This window comes from Rhipicephalus sanguineus, chromosome 11 (assembly GCF_013339695.2).
Source record: "Rhipicephalus sanguineus isolate Rsan-2018 chromosome 11, BIME_Rsan_1.4, whole genome shotgun sequence".
NCBI lineage: Eukaryota > Metazoa > Arthropoda > Arachnida > Ixodida > Ixodidae > Rhipicephalus > Rhipicephalus sanguineus.
This window is the reverse complement of record NC_051186.1, coordinates 140,888,193-140,911,260: the sequence shown is the minus strand read 5'-3', so window position 1 is coordinate 140,911,260 and position 23,068 is coordinate 140,888,193. Positions and strand designations below refer to the sequence as shown.

At 46.5% G+C, this 23,068-nt stretch overlaps 1 protein-coding gene across 1 annotated transcript in view; it reads left to right on the top strand.

The window, feature by feature from the left end:
* The window catches only part of LOC119374818 (uncharacterized), a 236,253-nt gene that overhangs the window by 116,535 nt on the left and 96,650 nt on the right, over positions 1-23,068 (top strand). The window contains exon 3 of the mRNA XM_037645010.2: positions 6,287-6,412. Within this exon, the coding sequence (XP_037500938.1) occupies positions 6,287-6,412 (126 nt within the window). The remainder of the gene's footprint in view (positions 1-6,286; positions 6,413-23,068) is intronic.

Here is a 23,068-nt window from a genome sequence, read left to right as displayed (position 1 = left end):
ATCTCGTGCCATTCTTCAAAGCAGTCCCTTGTCGGGATGAAACACAGGCAGACACCGAATGGCTCACACAAAACTGCTGTCTTCATGTCTATTTTTCGCTTCTTGTACTGCAGCTTGCAATTACAGCGCTTTCCTTGGACCTGGGGCTTGTGTTCTGACTTCCATGCCAAGCATCTGGTTGACCAGTTCAATTCGAAAGGCAAGCTGGTCAAAGCCAGTCTTTCCGGAGAGCTCCTCTATGTCACGCTGATCTTCCCTGTCTGCTTCAAAAAGTATGAAACTGTTCACGACAGCAATGTTGATGCAGTGGAAGAACAGAGTCCATCTGACACATTTCATCAGAACATTATACGAAGCAATAAGTTGATCTGACTTGTCAACAGCAAGCATTCCCTTATTATAGTCTTCTATCAAGAGCAGCTTCCTGATGGGAATCTTTGCCCATTGGTCTCCTCTCTTCACTTTTCGCGTTGCATTGACATGTTTGTTTGCAGTGTGTGCTGTGCTCATCAAGTTTACAGCACGTTTGTCCTCCCACTGTAAGTATGGCATGTCACTGCACCGCATCCAGCAAATGTCTCCTCGAGTTGCTCTTTTCACACAGGTGTTGTCTTTCAACTGGGAGGGGAATCTTTGCACGTTGTTCTGCAAGACAGTTTTCCCGCTCAAGAAGATGTACAAAGAGGAACGTGTAAAAATTGTCATGTTAGGTAACGTAACCTTGATTCAAATATGACTCGCACAGATGGGTGACAATGTCATAGGCCAGTCCCTTTGAGCTGGGTGCTTCTCTCTTCCCAGTATAAACACTGAATTGGACAGTGTAGCCTATCCTTGAGTCTGCGAGGACCCAGAGCTTATATCCCCATCTGACCCCCTTGTGCCGCATATACAGTGAACTGCCGATTTTTCGGATGCCCAATTTTCTGGACATGCTCGAAAATTCGGACGCTTTTGTGGCACCGTCACCAGCCCGATAGACGTCATTGTATAAGAACGTCCAAAGTTTTGGACGCTGAAACTCTTCAGCGTCCGATTTTTCAGACTTTCTGCCCAAATTGCAGGTCTGAAAGGCATTAATTGAAGCCCCCCACCTCTACCGCATCTATCATCTCGTAGGTTCGAACCAGCACTTTCGCGAGTTAATCTGTTTGTGACAGTAGCAGAGTCTGAAAGTCAGCTTTGCCGCAATGCTGAAGTGTTATGGGGTGGAGCTGACCAGAAATTCAAAGGGGCCGCTATCACGGCGCCGTGCGGCAATATCTTTACGGATAAGCAGCAGAAATGCACGGAGGCATGATGGCAGCAGGTGGCAAACGTGCCAGTACGGCTTAATCGCTGACAACTCTTACGATGAGCATCTTCAGTTAACTGCTCGGTAGTGCATGTGGCCTAGCACAGTTACATGCATACCGCATGCATTTAATAGGCGAGAACCCATACGCGCCGCGCCGCCATTCATGCTGCCTCTTTGTGCGAGACCGCTAAGTGCGCCACACAGGTGTGCTTCCTTCACGAATGAAATCAAGTCGCCATTGCCGCGCCCGTGTGCGGTCAGGAACGGAGTGGGCATCACGCACACTTTCATGGCAAATGCATGCGTACGGTACAGCAACAGTACAGTGACGGCGTCAGCTTAGTTGGTGATGTGCTGCACACATTTAGAAATGATCAGCTTCACACGGCAGCAAATTGCGTATCGGCGGAGATTCGGCGATGCCTGCGCATGCGCATCGGGGAAAGCCGGACGAGTCGTCGGCTCTTCCGCCACAGTCCTTGTGTTCCGCGTCATCGTTTCCAAATGCTCCATGCGAGAGAGCCATAATCTACCGTATTTACTCGAATCTAGGCCGGCCGCGATTCTAGGCCGACCCCCGAAATCCGCAAGGCCAGAAAAAAAAAAAATTATCATTGTACTCGAATTTAAGCCAACCCCCTCCCCCCCCCCCACACACACACTTTCGCACATCGTTTTTTCAAAAAAAAACATCGGCTTAGATTCAAGTAAATATGGTATTCCGTGCTTTGCTGGTATCAGCGGCGCTAACCATGAGACACAAATTTGCAAGTAAATGGCGGTTGGCACGTTGTTAAGTGAGTTTTGCTGCAGGTACCGAATGTATTTGCGAGAGCCTGGTCGCGCACCAAAATGCCTGATAAGTGTACTGGGAGGCATTAAAGCCATTTCGGACGTAGTTGTGGCGATTTGACCGCTTTTGCAGAATAAAAAAGCATGAATTTGCTTTTTCGGACAATTTCGCGGTCCCTAGGGGGTCCGAAAAATCAAACGTTGACTGTACTGCCGAATTCCTGAACATGCTTTTGACTTGACCATTCGCTCGTCCATGCACAAGTTCCGGTATGGCTGAAAAAGCTGACAAGACATGTCCTTTATGTGCTGTAGTAGATGTGTGATCCTGTGCAGCTTGCCATCGCGGACGGGGTTTGTCTTCTCCGAGTCCATGACTCTTAGATAATCTTCGGAGGAATGAGGCCCGAAAATAACTCTGAGGTGTTCCATAGAGATGCAGGCAAGGCAACTCAACAATTCCCATGTAGATGAGGATTCCTATGCACCGCATCACTTCGTCGGGACTGAAATTCTTCCACAAACCGTCTTTTTCTGCGTAGGTCTGCCTCTCCAAAATATGCGCCCACGCATATTTGTTTGTGTTGTCACAGATCATGTTGATCAGCTGTGCGGTGAAAAACATTTGAAATAAATCGACGGCCCGCACGAAGCGCCGTGCGTTACTCCAGAGCATGCCGCCAACTTCGGCCCCCAGGTTCCGTCTTGGAAAAAAACTGCACACGCTTTACAGTTGCCGGCAAGAAATCGCCTCCGTGGAACGTTGAGACCCTGAAAACAAGTGATATGGCTGTGAATACATACTCCGCTGCTCATAACTATTCATTAGACATCAAAATGTGCGCTGCACATACAGCTGACACTCACCTGCTGGATGTTGGTCGATGAAAACGTACACTCGCCAAAATAATTTGGCGAGTGTACGTTTTTGGCGAGTGTACGTTTTCATCGACCATGATTTTTCCTCGCCAGACGAGTTTTCGTCAAACCCTAGACTTCACCTGCTGGATGTTGCGGCTTGACTTGGCACTTCCACGTCATTGGGGCCGAAATCTGACATGTCAACATTTTCTCCAGACTCACTGCTACCGATTTCATCCACAAAATCGGCTGTTGAAATGCTCGATTAGAGAGAAACACGTCGTCTTTTAGGAATGTTCGCGTGCGATGGCGACACCATGACCGATGTGCTCGCGCAGCAATCTGAGACTTTTTGGGGCGTAGGAAGACTTCCCTCAAGCAAAAAACCAAAAAAAGATTGTGGATCACGTTGTGTGTTCCCCACTTTCTTACCTAGATGGCGCTAGGTGCCCGCAAACTGTGTGAGAATTTGAACTTGAAATGAGTCAGTCAAATTGAGCTATCTGAGTAGGTGCAGTAGCGAAAGAGTTAAACACCAACATGTTTACAGCACCGTCCCCGCTGCTCTAGCCACTGCATTCCGTCTGACACTTTAGAACCAATATGCCTCCCGGCAAAGAAACGGCGGCGCTGAGGGGGTCAAAAGGTGTCTCCACCCTGGAAGCGAGGTGCCCTATGAGGCACTATTAAAAATCGCTGCCGCTTGTGAAAAAAAAAACGCCAGGCCTGCGCTGAAACCGCAGCACAGTCACAGCGAAAGCTGGAAGAGCGGCGTTTCTAGAGCCGTTGTAAGCTCTCTTGGGGCTACAATACAAGTACACTAGAAAGGTACCCACTACGCCACAAATCACAATTTTTGTGAAGTTGGGAAGCACCTACTAAGCCATTATTCGTCATTCTGCGGAGAAGCGAGGCACCAGCTACACGTCTGTAAGGCATTATGTGCACTTTGTTGACGCGACGACTGATGACGATGAAGAATTATGGTTCAACCCTTTGTAATGGTTTGGAAGTTTTAAACGGCCCACCAGTTATGTAATTGGCATTGGGTGATGCCCGGTCGCTATTTCCCTCTCCCGTCATGCTGTATAACATACGTTGACGTGGGAGAGAGACGGGGCGGGGGGGGCGAAGAGCTTTACTAAGACGCCGAGGAAATGGATCATGCGCTTATGGGCTTCCTTGGCAGCCAATACAAGTGCACTTGCGAGGAACCCACTACGCTATAAATCATTCTAATTTTACTGAGACTCCGACGAAATAGATCATGCGCTTATGGGCTTCCTTCGTAACCAATACAAGTGCACTTGCGAGGAACCCACTACGCTCTAAATCATTGTAATTTTACTGAGACCCCGAGTAAATGGATCATGCGCTTATGGGCTTCCTTGGCAACCAATACAAGTGCACTTGCGAGGAACCCACTACGCTATAAATCATTGTCATTTTTGAGAAGTAGGGCAGCAGGCACTGTGCCATTTTTCGTCATTCTACGGAGAGCCGTAATACCTGCTTAACGCATGTAAGGCATTATGCGCACTTTGTTGATGCTGTCCCTGATGACGACGAAGAATTATGACAGATCCCTTTGTAATGGGTTGGAAGCATTCAACAAGCTACTCGTTGCGCAATTCGCATTGTGTGACGCCTGGTTACAGAATTCGCGTTGTGCGACGCTTGGTGCTTACTTTACTCTTCTACGACGCTATATTGCATATGCTAATGTGGTTCCTTCCCGACATGAAGCCTGTATAGGACCTTTTTGCAAAGCAGTTTCAAGCACCGGTATGGCTCAGAGGTTGAATACTGGGCTCCCACGCAGAGGGCCCAGGTTCGAACCTCGTTCCATCCTGGAATTTTTTTCTAATTTCGTTTTTTTTCTTATTTCGAGCGATACTGGTTACGGACACCGGCGGCGGCGGCGGCGGCGGCGGCGGCAGACAACTACGGCGCCAAAAACGGCCGGTGAAATGATCTCATAACAGCTTTCGCTGTAAAAGCTAACTACGCAGGAAACGAAATATTGGGGCATGCAGAATGTTCTAGATGGCGCAGCTAGTTAATAGGAGCGCCCATATTTTTTAATTCTCGCTTGGCGCGCTCCGATCACTAGTGACTCATGTTCTATAGGCGCAGAAAGAGTTCAAAAGAGCAATTATTGATAAAAAAAAAGTATTCAACTAGATCGCAAGGTACCTACCACAGCGTCGACAACATGTCATTCTCAACGGTACCACTTTTATGGTTTAGGTAACATTGGGTGTCCCTCAGGGGTCCATTTTAGGGCCACTACTATTTTTAGTTTATTTTAATCGCATTCCTGACGGGATATCAAGAAAGTGGGCAGGGGAATGCCCTCCGTCGTAGCTCAAATGGTCGAGCATCGGACGCGTAATTGGAAGGTTGTTGTGGGTTTGGATCCACTTTAATTCCTTTCAGTGTAAGTGAGAATCGTTACACCGTAGTTAAGAAACCACAAATAGTGTCCCCTATGCTTTCTTTGGCCTCTTTAGCTGTGGCATGAATAAAGACCTTAAGCACTATCTGTTTGAAAGATCTGATCACGACCTTAAAATTCAAGTGTAGCAGACTAGAATTTCTTTTTTGTTCAAACTGTAGTAGAATGGAATCAATTGTCTTGTGAACAGGTGGCTGCACCAACGAAGACCTGTTTTTTTTTTTTTCCAAGCTGTAACCTCCCCCCTGCTTACACACCCTTGAGCAAAGCATGGTATTTCTGAATAAAGAACAAAGAAATGAGCCCCTCGAAAAACATTTCCCCTTTTTTTCGTACTGCAGTATGTTCACTTGTTCTGCACTACCATCTCGTTATATTTCTAGTAAATGCTTAACACATTAGATATAATTGTATAACCCAGGAACTTGATGCTTGTATTTCAAATCTTATTTCTTTTCTCTATATTGCATTGTTTATGACCACCCCCTTCTGTAATACCTTTGGCCTTGAGGGCATGAATAAATAAATACTATAGATTCTCAGTAAACGGAAATATCCTAAACGGCATTGCTGCTTAAGTTAACCATACAAACATAGCTAAAGTGCTTGCTTTCGACTACTTCAACATTGTGCCGCTTTTAAGAGTGCTAGAAATCGTGCATCACTGATTTCATACCTGAATTTTGCACCCCTTTTCATCTCAGTAAATATAGCTCCTGATAAGTAGAACCTATTTTCCTGGTCCCTTCAGGTTTCCCTTAATGAGAGTTTATTGTATTGGTCTCGTGGAAATGATCAGTGGTGCATTCTTTAGCCATTCTCAATGAGGTGCTTGCAGAATTCAGGTGCTTAGACGTTGTTGTGCGTTTGTCCCACAGCATTGGGGTCCCACAGCCAGGGATGCAGCCAGGGATGATGCAGCAACAACAGCCGATGGGAGGGGCCCCCCAGGTGGCACCTGGTGGCAGCTTCATTCGTGAGAAGGCACATGTCCAGGACCGGGCGTAAGTCTTTCACTGTAATTTTCACACAGAGTTGCTTAGGCACATGTGAGGAGGCTGAGCAGGGAAGGGCAACTTTTTCATGCACACAATCAAGCGCAGATGCATGCTGTATTTGACATATATATTATGAATGTACAAATCAACTACGGTATGCCAGTATTAGATATTGACAAATTGCTGAAAATTTTCATTACTAAGAGATTTTAGTTGTAGTACAGTAGAATATCGAGGATACGAATCTCAAGGAGGAGCACAAATATTTGTATCACCCGAAATTTTGTATCACCAAAAAACTAGCAAAATCCAGGGTCAAACACCAATATATGCACCCAACATTTATTTTCATAGAAAGAAGTTGTGTGTGTCTTTCTGGGACACATGCGAACGGACCAGTAGGTGATGGCGCAGCCGGCTGTCGTGAATGCCCGCATCAAAGCTTCGCTTGAGGCCAACTGAAGACTAAGTGCCAAAGTCTGCTCCACCGTAGTCATACGCAGACGACAGGAATGCCGAAGTGCTTCGTGCCTTTTTATGATTTTATTGCCTTTAACCCTTTCAGGGCCAATGACGTACATGTACAGACGAGTCCACTGTTAAAGGGAACATTTGCGCACAGGGCATGTCTGGATATCGCTCTCTTGCAAAAGCATAATGGTTTAGAATTGAGTAAACCAAGCGGCGGCTGACAGTTCTGAGTCCTTTTGACAAAATAGTGTCATACATCAACAGTGTTTCCACATCCACTTGCAATTAGGGGGTCAGCAATATGAAAGGTGCTCATCCGAGTGTTCCCTTTAACAGTGGACTGTACTGTACGTCCTCCGCGAATACCTTCCAAATGGTCACTGACATACATGTACGTTATCACTTATATTTTGAAAAAGCGCGCCTTTTTCGGTCATTTCTCTTGCTTGGCGTGTGCTCCACATGTTGGAATACATGGATTTTTTTTCTTGCGCTGATGTAGCTCTGTTTTATTTTATGCTTTACTACAGTGGTGCGTCGGCTATCACTTGCACATCCGGTCATGCGTGGCAGCGGCTAGTTTCAGTTTCGCCCTTCGTGTGGTTCCCGCTTCTTGTGCCCGCAAAACTGATGACTGTCTGGTTTAGAATCCCTGAAAGGGTGACCGCTTTGTTACTCTCTCATTTATTGCTCCGCAAGGCGCGATCAAAGGACCCGACAGCAATTTTTTTTTGTTTGTGACTTTTTTACTGTAATTTGTAGCTTTATGCCTGGTAATCACTAAATTGGGCCGGGCAGTTCAATTCCATCAATGTAATTCTTCCACGTAAGAAAGGCATCTTGATAGTTTTATTGAGTTAAGAATGAACGCCCCATAAAGCTGATGTCATCAGATGCATTAAGAGCTGCAAGAGTACGCAAAACACGTTACCAAGGTCGACGGATAGCAGCTCGGCGACATATCTCGTGCCATACAACCACCTTACTAATTCTCATAGGGGCAGTTCTCCCACTACCTATAGACTATTTGCATGGTCAGCATGTTTGAACAAATGGTGGTGTTTTAATATTGTTTAAGCTTAAACGTGTTAGTGCTGAAATGACGACATAGTGTATTCTTATACAAAAGTAGTATTCAAGAAGACTAAGCAGTTTTGCCACACATCTGGAGCGGTCGTGAATATGGAGAAATCTAAGATTTGGGTAATTGGGGAACAAAACCCTCTAGATCTGCTGGTATTAGTTGGAACAGTGCACCGCTAGGACAACTTGTGCCTTTGCATCGAATACGGAACACTGGGCCGCACTGCTCTACAGCACTCACACTTGTCAAGCGCGCCTCGCAAGCATGGATGGGGTGAGGAGAACTTTCTGTGTTCGCCTCTGCACAGGTATGCAGTGTCTTCCTAGTAGCAGAAGGTTATATACATGTGTCAGGTACTAAACTGCTCGTGAGATAAATATCAGACTGTTCATAGAGTATTCGTCACTTTCGTGTGGGGGTATCAATGGGAACCAACGCGCAAGGGCAATTCGTTTCTTCCTTCGGTATCTGCTGGGATAATTTGTTTGTTTGTACACTAACTGATGCCTCGGTTTGTAGTAGGCGCGTTGTTTATAAATGTACCGTGCTTGTAATCAGCCAAGCCATTTTAAAAAATGCTGCTTTATCGTTAATTTCGAGGCTGTGACTTCCGAATGTTTGAAAACGTGCTCGATTTTCGGAAAAAGACGTAATTCCATTCCGATTCCATTGCATGCAGAAGGTGCTTAATAACATTCCCATTCCACTCCTTCAGGCGTTGTCTTCATTCCATTCCGAGGTCGTGAAAGTGTGGAATGATTCCGGAGTCATTCCAATACTGGTGGGGCAACTCCGCAACACTGGTGGGAAGCATTAAACCACACACTCTTTGCGCTATTAGCATTGTGTGATGACTGGTTGTTATTTTACTCTTCTGCCACGCTATATTACATAGGTTAACACGATTCCATGCCCGAAATGACGCCTGTATACAGTATTTTTGCGAAGGAGTTACAAGCACCAGCGTGGCACTGGTGGAAGACCCGACTGCCACGCAGAGGGGCGGGTTAAAATCCCATCCGATCACAAAGAAATTCTTTCTCATTGAATGTTTTCTTATATCACGTGATAGCGGAGACGGACACCGGCAGCGATGGGAAACTATGGCGCCAAAATCAGCTGTTGTGATGTCATAACAGCTTTCGCTGTAACAAACTTCAGCGCCGACAATGCCGTCACCATTTTGGCCTGCGTGACAGGCGACAGGCGCGCGAAAGTCCACTTGTGTTAATATAAACATCTCTGGTTGCCACTGTTTTCGCTTTTCGCACAATTTCAACATATCTTTGCTTTGGAATTCCTGCCTGAGATATGATCACATTGCATGAGCTCAGTTGTTCCGGATTGCCAAGTTTTCTCGTGAACCGAAAAACGATTGAAAAATTTCGGTTTCACTCCGGAGCGAAATAATAGATAAAGTTTCGGTTACGTTTTCGTTCCGGTCAAAAATATCGTTTTTTTCGTTTTTCGTTTCTGGTTTTTGTTCCGTTCCGACACCCTGTCAGAAACATTTAAAATACACAAAGCAACCACAGAAGCACAAAAATTAAGGCAGCTTCGCAATAGTGGTGCCAAGACTGAAGAAAGTGTGGAGCTGGGAATCCTTATTGGTTTCTCTTTATTATTGTGATAGCAATTATATGGACACTCTCGGTGGATTTTTGCCATCGCTGTCATGTCCCATATATGTATATGTGGGTATATATATAAAAAGGCACAAAGAAAGATAAATCGGAAGAAAAAATTCTGAAGCATCGGACCGGGGATTTGAACCAGCAACCCTTCACTCCGCAGCGCGCCGTGTTAGACAACTCTACCACGCGCCATGCATCAGCTGGCATAATAACGACGAGCCGTTTATATATATACAGTCGATCCCGGATATATCGAAGTCGAAGGGGACCGCGAAATAGTTCAGTATATCGATAATTCGAAATACGAAATATGCATATGTAAGGCTTTAATTAAAGCACTGCAGGCCTCGACACAGTTTTCTAAAATCGTAAAAAGCGCGAACATGACGATTCGCTCACATATGCTAAAGAGCAAGGCGAGAACTTCTTTTGCAAGTTAGCGCACTTTATTTCCCATGAAAATAGTCCGCAAACTTGTCTTGCTTCTTGCGCGCCATGAATTCATCAAGTCATCGTCAATATTATTGAAGCCTTCCAAATAAGTAAATTGAGCACCTTCCGCCACAACAGCGGTGATCGACGCTGAACGCTGATGCGAGCTCTGTAGCGCGGTAAAGGGTTTAGCGGTGGCAACGGTGGCTGGCATCTTCAAACCGCACGGGTCCATTTCCGCAGCACCGGAAACGTCAGCTATGATCTCAGCATCGGTGCAGTAAGAAATAGCTACGTCGTTATCTGCACCGATGAAGTCACTCGCTGTGCTCCCATCCAATACGGCGCCCGGAAACGCTAAGTCGCAAAATTCACTGATGCACCGTACGCCGTAGTCTGCGGTCATGACACACCCGAAGTTGTCACACAGTGCACGACGGTGCTTTACTTGACGTCGTTCCAAGCACCGGTCATCATTGTTATCGCTACGAGCGGGACAATGTTTAGTTCGACTCCCAAATGACGATTTATCAAGAACAATGCGCGAAGTACACATTCTGCAAGAGACAACGCTGCACGAAGAAACATTTCTCCACTGTCGACATGCTGGTGATGCCGATGGCACTTGTGACTTTGCAGAAGGCAGCCACTACTTTGGCGAGAAATGCGAAAAAAGTGTAGCCTCTGAGATAAGCATTTTAAAACCGAAAACACTAAAAATACATCACGAGGTTGCGAATCTCGAAGGCCATGCTTTGCGGGCTTGCATGCCATCGTGCGCGAAGAGACAAGGAAGGGAATGCAAACATTACAACACGGCTGCCAAATCACTTCGAATTCTCATTTTGGTGCCCTCGGCAATCAGCCTCTTTGAAAAACACTAGCCCATGCGTTAAAACCTGCGGACCGCGCGTCAGATATACCGGTGAACTGACAAGCGCTGCACAACAAACTAGAGCAACGCAATTTCGTCACTTGCGCGCGACGAGGGATTGGAACTTATGAGAATGCGGCCGAAAAATGATCAATAGTTGTTAGGAAAAATGCACTTGATAGGCTTCGGCACGGGGCAGCGTTCGATATTACCACGCCCACTTCTTGTCTTGTTTTGATGTATTCGGGTTTGACCGGCAGGGACGGTTATCAACGCTCAACGCTGTCCGCGAAGCAGTGTTCGAGAAGCTTTGCGATTGTAGTAGATCGTTTTGTTAGGATTGCGCCCCGCACGCAAATGTTCCAGCTTTGTCTAGAGATAACGCCGCCACCAGCGATATTGCTGGAAAGTTCGATAGCGCCTGTATAAAAGCCGACGCGCTTGACCGCTTGTCAGTTGATCGACGATCGACGCTCTGTTTGCCGCTATCAGTGTATTGCTGTAGTTTGACTTTCAGTTTCTCGGCCACAAGTTCGGCCAAATAAACAGTTTCATCTCGGATGTGCTGACTGTTGTCTTCGTCGACGTCACGACCACGTGACAATATGGCGGATGTTTCGCTGTGCGGGAGTTCGATATACGTGCACACCAACCCCATACTTTTGCACGGGAAAATCAAGGGTATTTCTCAACTGTTCGATGTAGCCAATAATTCGATATATCCGAGTTTGATATATCCGGGATCGACTCTACACCATTTACCCCTGGCGGTACGCAGATCTTGGAGGAGCTTGAGTGTGTTCTCTATCACGCAGCGCTCCTCCATTTTCTACATTTTCTTTGTGCTTTAGCGGTGCACTGCAAGTTTCGAGCTGCTTGTCGCTCTTCGTGTGACATTCCAATTTCTCACTATCGCATTCATTGCTTCACCCTTGCGGTGAAACTGTGACTTTCCTTTCCTTCCTCATCTTTTTTCTCCTTCTCTCTATTTTTTCTGTGTCTTTCTTGTCTCTGTTCAGGGGCGTAGCCAAGGGGGGGGTGATTGGGGGGTTCAACCCCCCCCCCCCCCCGAAATTTTTCAGTTTTGCTTGCGTATATATACACGCACACATACAAGGGCACGCACGAACATACATAAAGTATGGTTGAACCCCCCCCCCCCTAAAGAATTTCTGGCTACGCCCCTGTCTCTGTTTATTTCTATTTGTTTCTTTGTCTCTCTATACACGTCTTTCTCTTTCTATCTTTTGTTCTCTCTCTCTCTCTCTCTATTCTTCACTTCTTCTTTCTTTCTATCTCTTTCTATATATATATATATACAGTAGAACCCCACTGTTACGTTCCTCACTGCTGCGTTTTCCTGGCTGTTACGTCGTTTTCCGCCGGTCCCGGCATAGCTCCCATAGAATACAATGTATTGGGAACCCCGCTGTTACGTCGTAACTGTCGGACCGTTCCCGTATGATACGTCGCGAAGTGCGCTCGGAGCCGACCGAACGACTACCAAAGAGAGCGGCCATGGTGCATTTTCACGCAGCTTGGCCTCGTTTGACCGTAATATTAGCCGCATGAGAGGCGCAAGCAACAGAATCTTTCAACTGATGCAAACAAAAGCATGGCCTTCGAGATTCAAATTGCAAAGATGGCGTCTATGACGTAACTGCTCGCGAAAGCAAGGCCTTCGAGATTGGCATTTACTATTAACAAAAGCATAGCCTTTGAGATTTGTATTGCACAAACATGGCGTGTATGACGTAATTGCTTGCGAAAGCAAGGCCTTCGAGATTGGCATTCACTTCTGCCATCGCGTTGGCGTAGACTCATCATCATCGTTATTTATCGGAGAACGGGAGGAGTTCGAGCTGGTTGGAGCTCGCATGGTCGTGCGTGCGGTTCGCGGTCGGACTCGCCGCGCCGGTCGTGATTGCGTGTGCTTAGTTCTTTCATACCTACAGCTGTTGGTGTTAAAAAAATCACATACGTTGATTACATTTCTGTGGATGAGGCCGTCCTAAGCTCCGCGTTTCTATCCATCGACTAGATCGCGGCTGAGCGCGCCGATTTTCGTGCTGCTCGTAAGAATTGAAATAAAATTCTGTACCACTAAATATTTTGCCGTTTTTCCTGTTTCTCGGCTCTTACGTTTCCCGTCTCTTACGTTTATTTCCTACGGTCCCTTCAAAAACGTATCAGCGGGGTTCTACTGTATATATATATATATATATGTATATATATACTATTTCTCTCTTTCTTTGGTTCTCTCTCTTTTTTCTACCTCTTCTTTGTGTCTGTTTCTTTCTATATCTTTCTCTCTCTATTTTGTTCTCTGTCTTCCTATATTTTCTTTCTTTCTCTGTATTTCTCTCTTCCTCTCTCTCTCTCTGTACTTGTTCTCTTGCCTATCAGAGTTATTGCATCACGCGGTGTACAAATCGACCCATGTTTCGGGAGTGAAACGTAGGGTGAGGACGAAGAAAGCGCGTGCCGGTTCATGATGGTGATACAGTTGACGACCGATAATTCGGACTCCACAGGGAACGTAAATAAGTCCGAATTATCGAATGTCCGAAAAAACGAATGCGTAAGAAAAAAAAAACTTTTATTGACACTTCAGTGTCCCGGTGGCCGAAAAAAGATGTCAATGCGTTGCTGCACGCACTTCCGCTTACGTGCATCCAAGTCCGCCTGTATCTCCGCCAGTGTGATGTGACAGCGAGGGCTCGAGACAGGTCCGCATGCGACGGCTCCGGAGCACACGGCGCGTCATCATCATCAGAGTTGGAGCCACTGTCTGGCGGTTGCAGAACCTGCTCAATCATGTCGTCGTCGTTCAAATCAGCACATGACGACACTGCACTGTTGACGTTTGCAAAGTCTTCAAACGTAACTGTGACAGGAATCAGCACACCCCAGCCTCGCAGGTCGTCAGTAACGTCCGCACTTGAGCTCGTTGCGCTAGGCGGCAGGTCAGGCTCTTCAGTTGCAGTGTCATGCAGGTTCTTCAGCTGCAGTGTCGGGCTCACTACGGATCGTGAATCCAGTGTGCCGGAAACAGTTGCTAATCGTGCCTGCCGACACTGCCTTCCAGGCATCAGCAAGCATGCTCACGGCTGACATCAAGTCAACATTGTATTTTATCTGGCTCTCTAAACACAGCAACACGCACTGCAGCATGCATGAACGATACAGCACCTTCAAATTCTTGATGATAGCTTGGTCCATAGGCTGCAGAATACTGGTCGTATTCGGCGGCAGGTACTCTAGCTCGTTGGCTTTCAGACAGCTGATCGGCGCATGGGCAGTACAGTTATTGCTGTGTCGCGACTAGCGGCTTCGGCGCAGTGGCAGGCGAAGGCGCACAACGGGTGACCGACGCGACCAGTGGGGACGCCGACCAGCCACAAACACGCAGAGTTGGCGCGGAGCGCTGAAGAAGAACGACTGCACGTTACGAGTACTCTTCGCACACTCTTTATTTACACGTCGCCTCAAGGTGCCTAGCGGCACGGAACTGAACACAAATGTCAGAGCGGCACCCCCTGGCATTCGTACAGTACAATTCGAAACAAAAACTTGTGAATACACATCACAACACAACACTTATCTACGAACAAAAGGACCTTGCGCTTCTGTAATTCAAACTTTCAGTCCAATTTTCGGACATACTCTTCGAACAGCTTTTGCGTGACCCACACCTTCGTATAGGGCGCCCAAGCTCAAGTTTACGACGACAGCACTGCGCTGCGGCTCTGGAGAGAAGCTCTGGTGCAACTGGGTGCATGCGCGGCCGGCTCAGCCTGTTTGTTGGCAGCGGGAACATGCGCACGCTTTCTCAGTCAGTGCGGGGAACTGGGGCGCCGTGCCAACAGCTTGGCACGCTGAACCGAGAGGCTTACAGTGCGAAGCTGTATTTCCACTTTGGCAGAAGCGACCCCGCGGAAGCGCAAGCGAGGTCCGAAAAATTGTAACGAACCGTCGGAAGGGATCTCGTGTGTAAATTTCAGACCTTTCCCATGAGCCTGAAAAGGTTTAGGATACTGCTGACTGAAGCCGTGTAAGTCCGTGTAGGTCTCTCCCTTCCGATTTTTAGATGTTACCTTGCAAATCGGAAGACGCCATATTTGCTGGAAATATGCACCGCGAGGGCAGAAAGCGCTTATGCCATTTGATTCTGCGCAATCAAAGATTGTAAAGAGGGCGATTGCTTGTTCGTGCCTTCATTCCGCTCTAACTAAATCGTGTCCGCATACCATGCATGACAGTTTTGATAGTCAAGTTGGCAGGCTTCTAGCGGCAGGGTTCCCTTGTGAGGTAATCACAGGAGTGGCTGACAACCGTCTTAAGAAGATAAAAAATGACGGAAGACGTGGTGGCAGCACTGAGTGCCCGCCGAAAAAGAAGCCCATTGTTATGCCGTTTATGCACAAGGTTGGCCATAACATGAAAAAAGCGGCAAATCGGCATAGCGTCGATATGGTTTTTTCGGCACACAAAAAGCTTGCCGGATTATGTTCAAGGATTGACGGAAAGGAATCCCTACGCAATGGTTGTGGAATCAAGTATGCTGATAGCTTTGTCACATGTGCCACGAAAGTGGTGTATGAAATCCCGCTCAAATGTGGAAAGTCCTACGTGGGACAAACTGGGCATTGCATAAATGGGCGCGCCAAGGAGCATGCCTTGTCAGTTCCGGATAGAGAAGGAACGCACCTGCCCACTCATTGCAGCACATGCTTAGGATGCGAGCATTTGCTCAAAAAGATGAAGATTTTAGGAAAGAGCAGGAACAGAATGGGGCGGGAACTGTTGGAAGCTTTTATCATTACAGAGAAGGGCGATGATTGCGTAAGCGATACTTCGGTTAACCTATATAAGGCAGAAGGCAATTTCTTGTGCAGGTTTTGCTTGACATGAGGTGGGCATGATTTGTTTGCCTTCTCTCCTTAACCACTTTCCTTGTGATGTTTGAAGAAGCTTATATGAGCTATTTCAAGAACAAATAAATCAGTTGATAGTTTGCGCTCCTTCTGTCTACATCGTTTTTCCTGTGTTCGTCCGAGCTTTGCGCACATACCCTACAATAAGTCATGCACCAACTCGCCCAACAAGAAGTTCTAAGATACATGCATTCATGCAAACACGCGATTAATGTAGTTTTTTTAAGGCATCTGTCATTTTAACGAGAACAGGTGTAGGCAAGGCTGTTGCAAAATCTTTTTACTTTCCACCTCAGTGGCGCCTGGCCGCCGGCATTGTCGGCCATAATGTAACCAAACAGACACCTGTGCACACATGTATCTGCAGTGATGGCATCAGCTCCCCGAGCACACTGGACCCAGGTGGTGACATTTGCTCTCATAAGGCTGTGGGAAGATAATTTTGTGGAGTTCCGTTGCAAACTGTTTTCTCGCATGGATGCATGTGAGACCGCGTTTTGACTGCTAACAAACGCAGAACGCTCTGGGTTTCTGTGTGCATGCTGTCACGCCGCAAACGGGTGCCTCTATCACTTCGCGTTTTCCTTTTTTGTCACTTCGCGTTTCGTATTTTCCTTTTTTTCCTGTCACTTCGCGCATGCCTTAAGCGTTCCACATGCATACTTAACAGACTGTGTCTTGATTCTTCTGTGACGATCAAGTCTCTTTGACTGTCTTATGCACTTTTCCCGCAACGCCAAGTACAAAGCGACTAAATTATTTTACTTGCTCCAGCTTAGCGTCGTTGTTCAGCGGCACTGCCATGTCAGTCATGTTGCTTGTATTTACAGTGTTCCAGTACACTGTACTTGTATTCATTCTATCGACTGTGGCTACTGCCTACTGCCTAGGCGAAGTGTTGGCTTATGGTGGCCAGATATTCTGCAGTATAAAATTTTTATCCGTTTTTATTTAGTCAGGCGATTTTGCACATGTCTTTTAAAATAAATAACTTCACTTTTCTCTCACTCTACATTTACCTTCCTCCACTTTTCCGGCCATTTTTGGTCTGAATTATCGACATTGACATCACGAACAAATGACATTAATTTTTCCTGTGTAGCACCATCACGGATCGAATGGCATTCGTTGCACCGAATGACATTCGAACCTAATGACATTAGCACCTCCAGTGTGGCAGGGGTATTATTCTGTGCTTCTGCCACACAATATTACATGTGTTAATGCCACTCCTCGCACTACTTAACATTCATATAGTGTTTTTTTCCCAGGCATGGCTTTGTGGTAGAACACCTGCTTGCCACGCAGAACGCCTGGGTTCGATTCCTTCTCGGACTGATGACTTTATTATTACAGTCGAACCCACTTATAACGATTTATCGGTTATAACGACCATATTTAAGTGCGCTTATGATTTTCACATGTTACCTATTGAAACTGCGTCCACGTATATAGCAAACATTTTTCAAGGCCTCCTGCATTTACAACGAACACTTCAGACACGGTCGCGATAAAAATATGGCTCATACGAAGCAAAAAAAAAGTTAAAACAGGCCTTCTAAAGCATAAGAGGCGCACGCCCTGTTGCAGTTTACTTGCGACGAAGATATCTCACATCGGCGAGCACCACACGCAGATTTCGGATGCGAGGTCACTCATTTTTAGGCGTTTATTCAGTGGCAGAATGGCAGCGAGAAAAAAAAAAGCAAAAGCAGCGCGAAGCCTTTTGGTCAGCTTTCGTACGGCAACACTTCCTGACGCCGTTTTCTGCAGGCTGCAGCTACTACCATCTACGTTGAGCCAAAACAATGTGTTGGGACGCAAGCAGCCACAAACGCAAGAGTTATTGACCATGGTAACTTTTTGTCGCATAAAAGTTCACTGCACCCCTCAACTAGTCGAAGCCACAATGTGCCTCAAAACGTCTTCCGTCTAATCGGTAATGGCAGATATCGGTCGATTAATGATTACAACTTCTGCGCAATTACAGCGTTGCCTTCACGGATAAACGTCAGAAAACAGAAGGCGAGGTGGCGGCCGACGATGACCGTGCCATTTTATGACTTATCACCATCAACCTTACCACAGTCATCTGTAGCTACCTGCTTGGCTGTGCGTGCAGCGTAAACTGCCAAGTGACGGCAGCGGCCGCCGCTGCTTCATGCAAGACCGCTTTCAAATGCGCGTCGCTTTCTAGAAACGAAAGTATAACTCGCTGGTCTAGATGGACGCAGGCACCGAGAAACGTCGATGACCGAGAGCGAGCTTATACTGCATGTTTTATTCGGGGACTACACCTAAGCACGGTGCGTATCGTCGTGAAGGGCTGCCAGAATATCGCGGAGACGTAGAGCGCGTGTTGCTTGCAAAATGCTTGTCTTCACCGCGTTGAACGCACAGGCTACCCGCCGCACCCGTGCGTCGTCTGGAGCGAAGCAGGCATGAAGAATGCACAAACGCACGCATACGGTATACAGAAAGCAGCTCGGCAGTGAAGGCATGAGCCGAGCAGGCTCGCAGCACGCATCTAGCCAGGGATGATCTGCTCCACGTAGCGCACTTCCGTGGAACGGTGTCAGTTCATTGCAAAAGCAGTTTAATTCACTCTTGAGCAGGCAGCAGGTGTCGCTTCATGACGCGAAAAGGCTTAACTTGTCACCGGAGGGGTTGTTGATACTTTCTGATAAAAATGTGCAGGAAAAAAAAATTCGGCAGATCTCACGTGCTGTGGGAATCGGTTTCATGCGAAGCAGTCAGCGAGTACTTCTATGCTGAATTTTATGGCTTTGAGCCAAGCGTTACGAGGTCGATCGACTTGTTTTGTAAGTGTATTCATTTTTAAGTGTAGTAGCTGTGTGCACATCGTGAGCTTACCAGGCACGTCGACAACACTGGCGTTTAAAGGGTAACTTATCGTGCAACGTGACGTCAGCCCTCACGTTAGGGTACATACGTCAGTATTATCGAAATTAATTGCACTTTACGGTGCAGTCATGTGAATATCATACGTAACTTTCGTTAATGTATTCCTCCGGTGTCGAGCAATGCTTCAATATAGCTTGCTGAATCATAGGAATACAAATGTAATGTTTATTAGACTGCTATAAAATTGGAGCCAATACTGGAACCACAGACGTTAATCTGATATGACACCTGTATCGTAGCAGTACATATGTAGTGTTTATTGCTTTCTTGTGAAATTAGATCGCAGCACCACAACCACAATTGACGTCGCTCCAACACCTGCATAGGCTGCTTTTCCAAACCAGTTTATATAAGACCTGGCGTGGCTCTGTGGTAGAACACCTGATTTCCACGCAGAATGCTTGGGATTCGATTCCTGCTGGGATGCTAATTTTCATTATTTCCAGTCGTCAGGTCCACGCTGCCGATGTCGGTTTTCCTAAACGCTCTTGCGTTTAAATTACCGATGTCTGTTCTCGCCGTTCCTGGGTACATATAATTTGTCAATCACCTGTGGCGCATACCTGTCCATCACGGCCCGTGGTAAACGGGTGGTTCGACGACGTACACGACAGGATTTTCACGTTATTCATGTCATGACCTTACAGTCATATTCATCAAATCCTCTTACCCTCCCATGCCAATTTTGGTCTCCACCAAGTTAAGGAGGCGATCATGAGAGCACCCAGACGTAGGCGGCTAGATGGATGGATGGATAGATGGATGGATGGATGGGTGGATGGATGGATGGGTGAATGGGTGGGTGGGTGGGTGGGTGGATGGATGCGGGCGGGCGGGCGGGCAGGCGGAAATGCTCAAAGTGCCAAAGGTTCACTAAGAAATGCTTCGCATTTAAAAAACGGCTTGGTCGCTAGGTGTACGTTTTTAAGGGTGAGTCCATGTACAACGAACTACTGATACAACAACCACTTTGTTATAAACTGGTTCAACTGTATTTATTTATTTGCATCTATTTCGATATTTCAGTCACGGACAATGATAATTTTCCACTTACAACCAACGACGCCGACACTGGAATTTCTGTGATGCGAGCTCTTTAACACCGTCGCGTTAAAATCGGGTGTTGTTGTGATCTCATAACAGCTTTCGCTGTAAAATTAGAGTGAAAGTCTTCACAAGACAAGGCATACAACAGACCATTCTCCTTAGGTGAGCTGCAGGTGTTGCTGAATTGTTACATCAATTGTGCCCCTGGCTCTGATCGTGTCCAATGCACTGACTCCCTGAAACACAAAAACTTTTAATTTTCCTCTACAATGCCTTATGGTTTTCAAGCAGCATCCCTATTTCACAGAAAGAGGCTATTGTAATTCCCGTTTTGAAACAGGTCAAGGATCCATCCTTTGCTGCAAGTTAGAGTCCTATAGCACTAACAAGCTACCTCTGTAAACTTTTCAAAAAAAATCATAAACCACCGGCTAATACATTTCCTTGAAACGAACAAATTACTTGACCGTGTAGATTGCGAGAGGGTCGACCCACAACTGACCACGCATTGAGGCACAAATTCACAAAGCATTTGTCCATAAGCAGTTCTTTCCCTTGATATTCCTTGACATGAAAAAAGCCTGTGATTCAACATGGCAGTTTTCAATACTGAGAGACCTCTCACACTTGGGTGTATGAGGTAGGATGTTGACCGTAATCAAAAGTTACAGTAAAACCTCACTAATTCTAATTTAATTATTATGAAATCCCACTTAATTTGAAGAATTTGTGCAGTCCCATATTTTGAATTCAAATTTGAGTGGTTAATTTGAAGCAGGGGTCAGCACCAGGCTGGTTAATTCAAAAACTTTAGGTCGCCACAAATCCACAGAAATGGCTGCCCGTAAGAGCCACAAGGCAATGCAATGTAGCGATGCTAATGAATGATAGATAAAGCAACCCAGCCTCGCTGCTGCCTGAGAAAAAAAAAGAAGTCTCGTGGTTAGCTGAAGTGTGCGCCTGTGGAGAAGACGTGTTTCACTGCAACACAGCAATGACACACGGGCAGCGTCGCATCCCTCATAATCATGTTGTGGTTTTGGGATGTAAAACCATAATTATTATTATTATTATTATTATTATATTTATTATTATTATTATTATTATTATTATTATTATTATTATTATTATTATTATTATTATTATTATTATTATTATTATTATAATAGTCCCGCACCATGGCTCCCAGTCGGGATGCATGCTTGCTATGCTCCTGCCCGTTTTTCGGTAAGCAGCAGTTCTTCCGCTGTGAAAGTTGTTCTAAACGTGTTCATGCGAAGTGTGTAACCTGGCCTGATGAAGAGCTGCGACTTCTGAAGTCTGGATCGCGCTCATTTTGCTGCAATTTATGTGATCTGAGCAGTTCTTCTGGTAAGCCTAACGAAGACAACTCAGCGGCGTGCAGCGATGAGCACTGCAGCTCTCAAACCGGTTCCCTCTCCACGTGTGCCCCTCCGGGTGGTGAGGGTGTTGGTGGTGACCTCGCCGGGCTGCGCCGCCTCCTCCTCGACGCGTTGGAGGGAATCTCGTTCCTCAGCGACGAGGTATCCCAACTACGCGAAGAAAACGAGCGCCTCCGTAAGGATCATTCCCGCGGTGTTGAACAACAAGCCCGTGTGGTCGCCTCCCTTCGTGCAGAGGTCCGCTTCCTGCGTGAGGAGCTGACGCGCCGCACGGCCGCCGTGTCAGTGAAGGCACCTGTGATCCCTCCAGAGCAGGTGACCGTTGGCCGATCTGTGACCTCCAAGCAAGCTGCGTACTCTGAACAACCTCTGTCCAAAATTCTTTCATCTTCGAATTCGCCGCCAGGTGACGTAGACACGTCCGAGCGTGTCAGTGTGATGCCTGCGACAGCCTCTTCTGCAGCGGTAACAGAGGGTGTAAGAAAGAAGAAACCCGCCTCGTTTGGAGCATTGAAGACATCCACTATATCTGTAGCTCAGCGGCCACAACGGCCACAACGGCCAAAGGCCATTTTTGTTACGAAGCTGAGCCCGGACACCACTGCTGCTGACATCAAAAAACATATTGCTTCATTCGATATGTCTCCCATTTCCTGCCGGCGACTTCAAACAAGATTCCAGTCATATTCTTCATTCTATATCGAAGTTGACGAGGACACGCTACAACGCCTGAATGACCCTTCGATGTGGCCCCTCGGATGCCTCTTCAAGCCATTTCGTGGGGAGCTGCGCAATGACATGCTTCATCCCTCTGAGCTAGTGCCTGTAATCGAAAGTGCCGTGTAACGTAGACATATTCTACCAAAATGCTCGGGGTCTGCGTACCAAGACACTCGAGTTTTTCTCTAATGTTCTTTCGTCTTCTTTTCCTATTATCGCTATTTCTGAAACCTGGCTCAGCACTGAAATTCCCTCATCGGACTTTTTTCCCCCGACCTACACCACCTTCCGCCGTGACCGAGATTTCAGTGAAACCAAACAGAAAGGCGGTGGCGTGCTGATTGCCATTGACAATTCACTGAAATCCGTTAGACGGAAAGACCTAGAAACTATCGAAGAATCGATCTGGCTAGAAATCAACCTTGAGCGCCGTGAAAAATTGTTGATTGGATGCTTCTATTTACCGCCCAGCATTTCCCCTGCCTCGTTTCACGATGTCATGTCTTCTATTGAACTTGTGATATCTTCTCATAGTGGGCACAGAATTATTGTTCTTGGGGATTTCAATGCACCTGGAATTGACTGGAGCACGCTTACCTTTTCTCATTACAATCATTTCACAGAGAAAAAGTGCAGCCTGCTCTTGGACTTTCTGGCGTTTAATTCCCTAGTGCAACATAATTCAGTCGTCAATTCCAGTGGCAACGTCTTAGACCTGTGTGTGTCAAACGATCAACCCCTTGAAGTTTCCCGCTCCAACATCTCTCTTGTACGTCCGGACAAATTCCACCCACCACTTAACGTAAGATTATCTGCATCAGCCGAAACAACGAGGTACAGCAGTTACGTAAACAAATCTCCAAGATTTGCGTTCAAGCGAGGTGATTACACGGGCCTCTATCATCACTTGTCCACCGTTGAGTGGTCACAGGTTACTGACAAAACAAATGTTGATGACCAGGTTGATCGGCTTACGGAGCTTGTACTGAGCAGCATGCTTAATTTTATTCCTCAGTATACACCTAAACAACGTAAATACCCCCACTGGTTCTCATCTGAACTTATCAGTGCACTGAAGCATAAAGATCACGCACACAGGAAATCTAAATGTTCTCCATCCAGCGAGTGGAAGGAA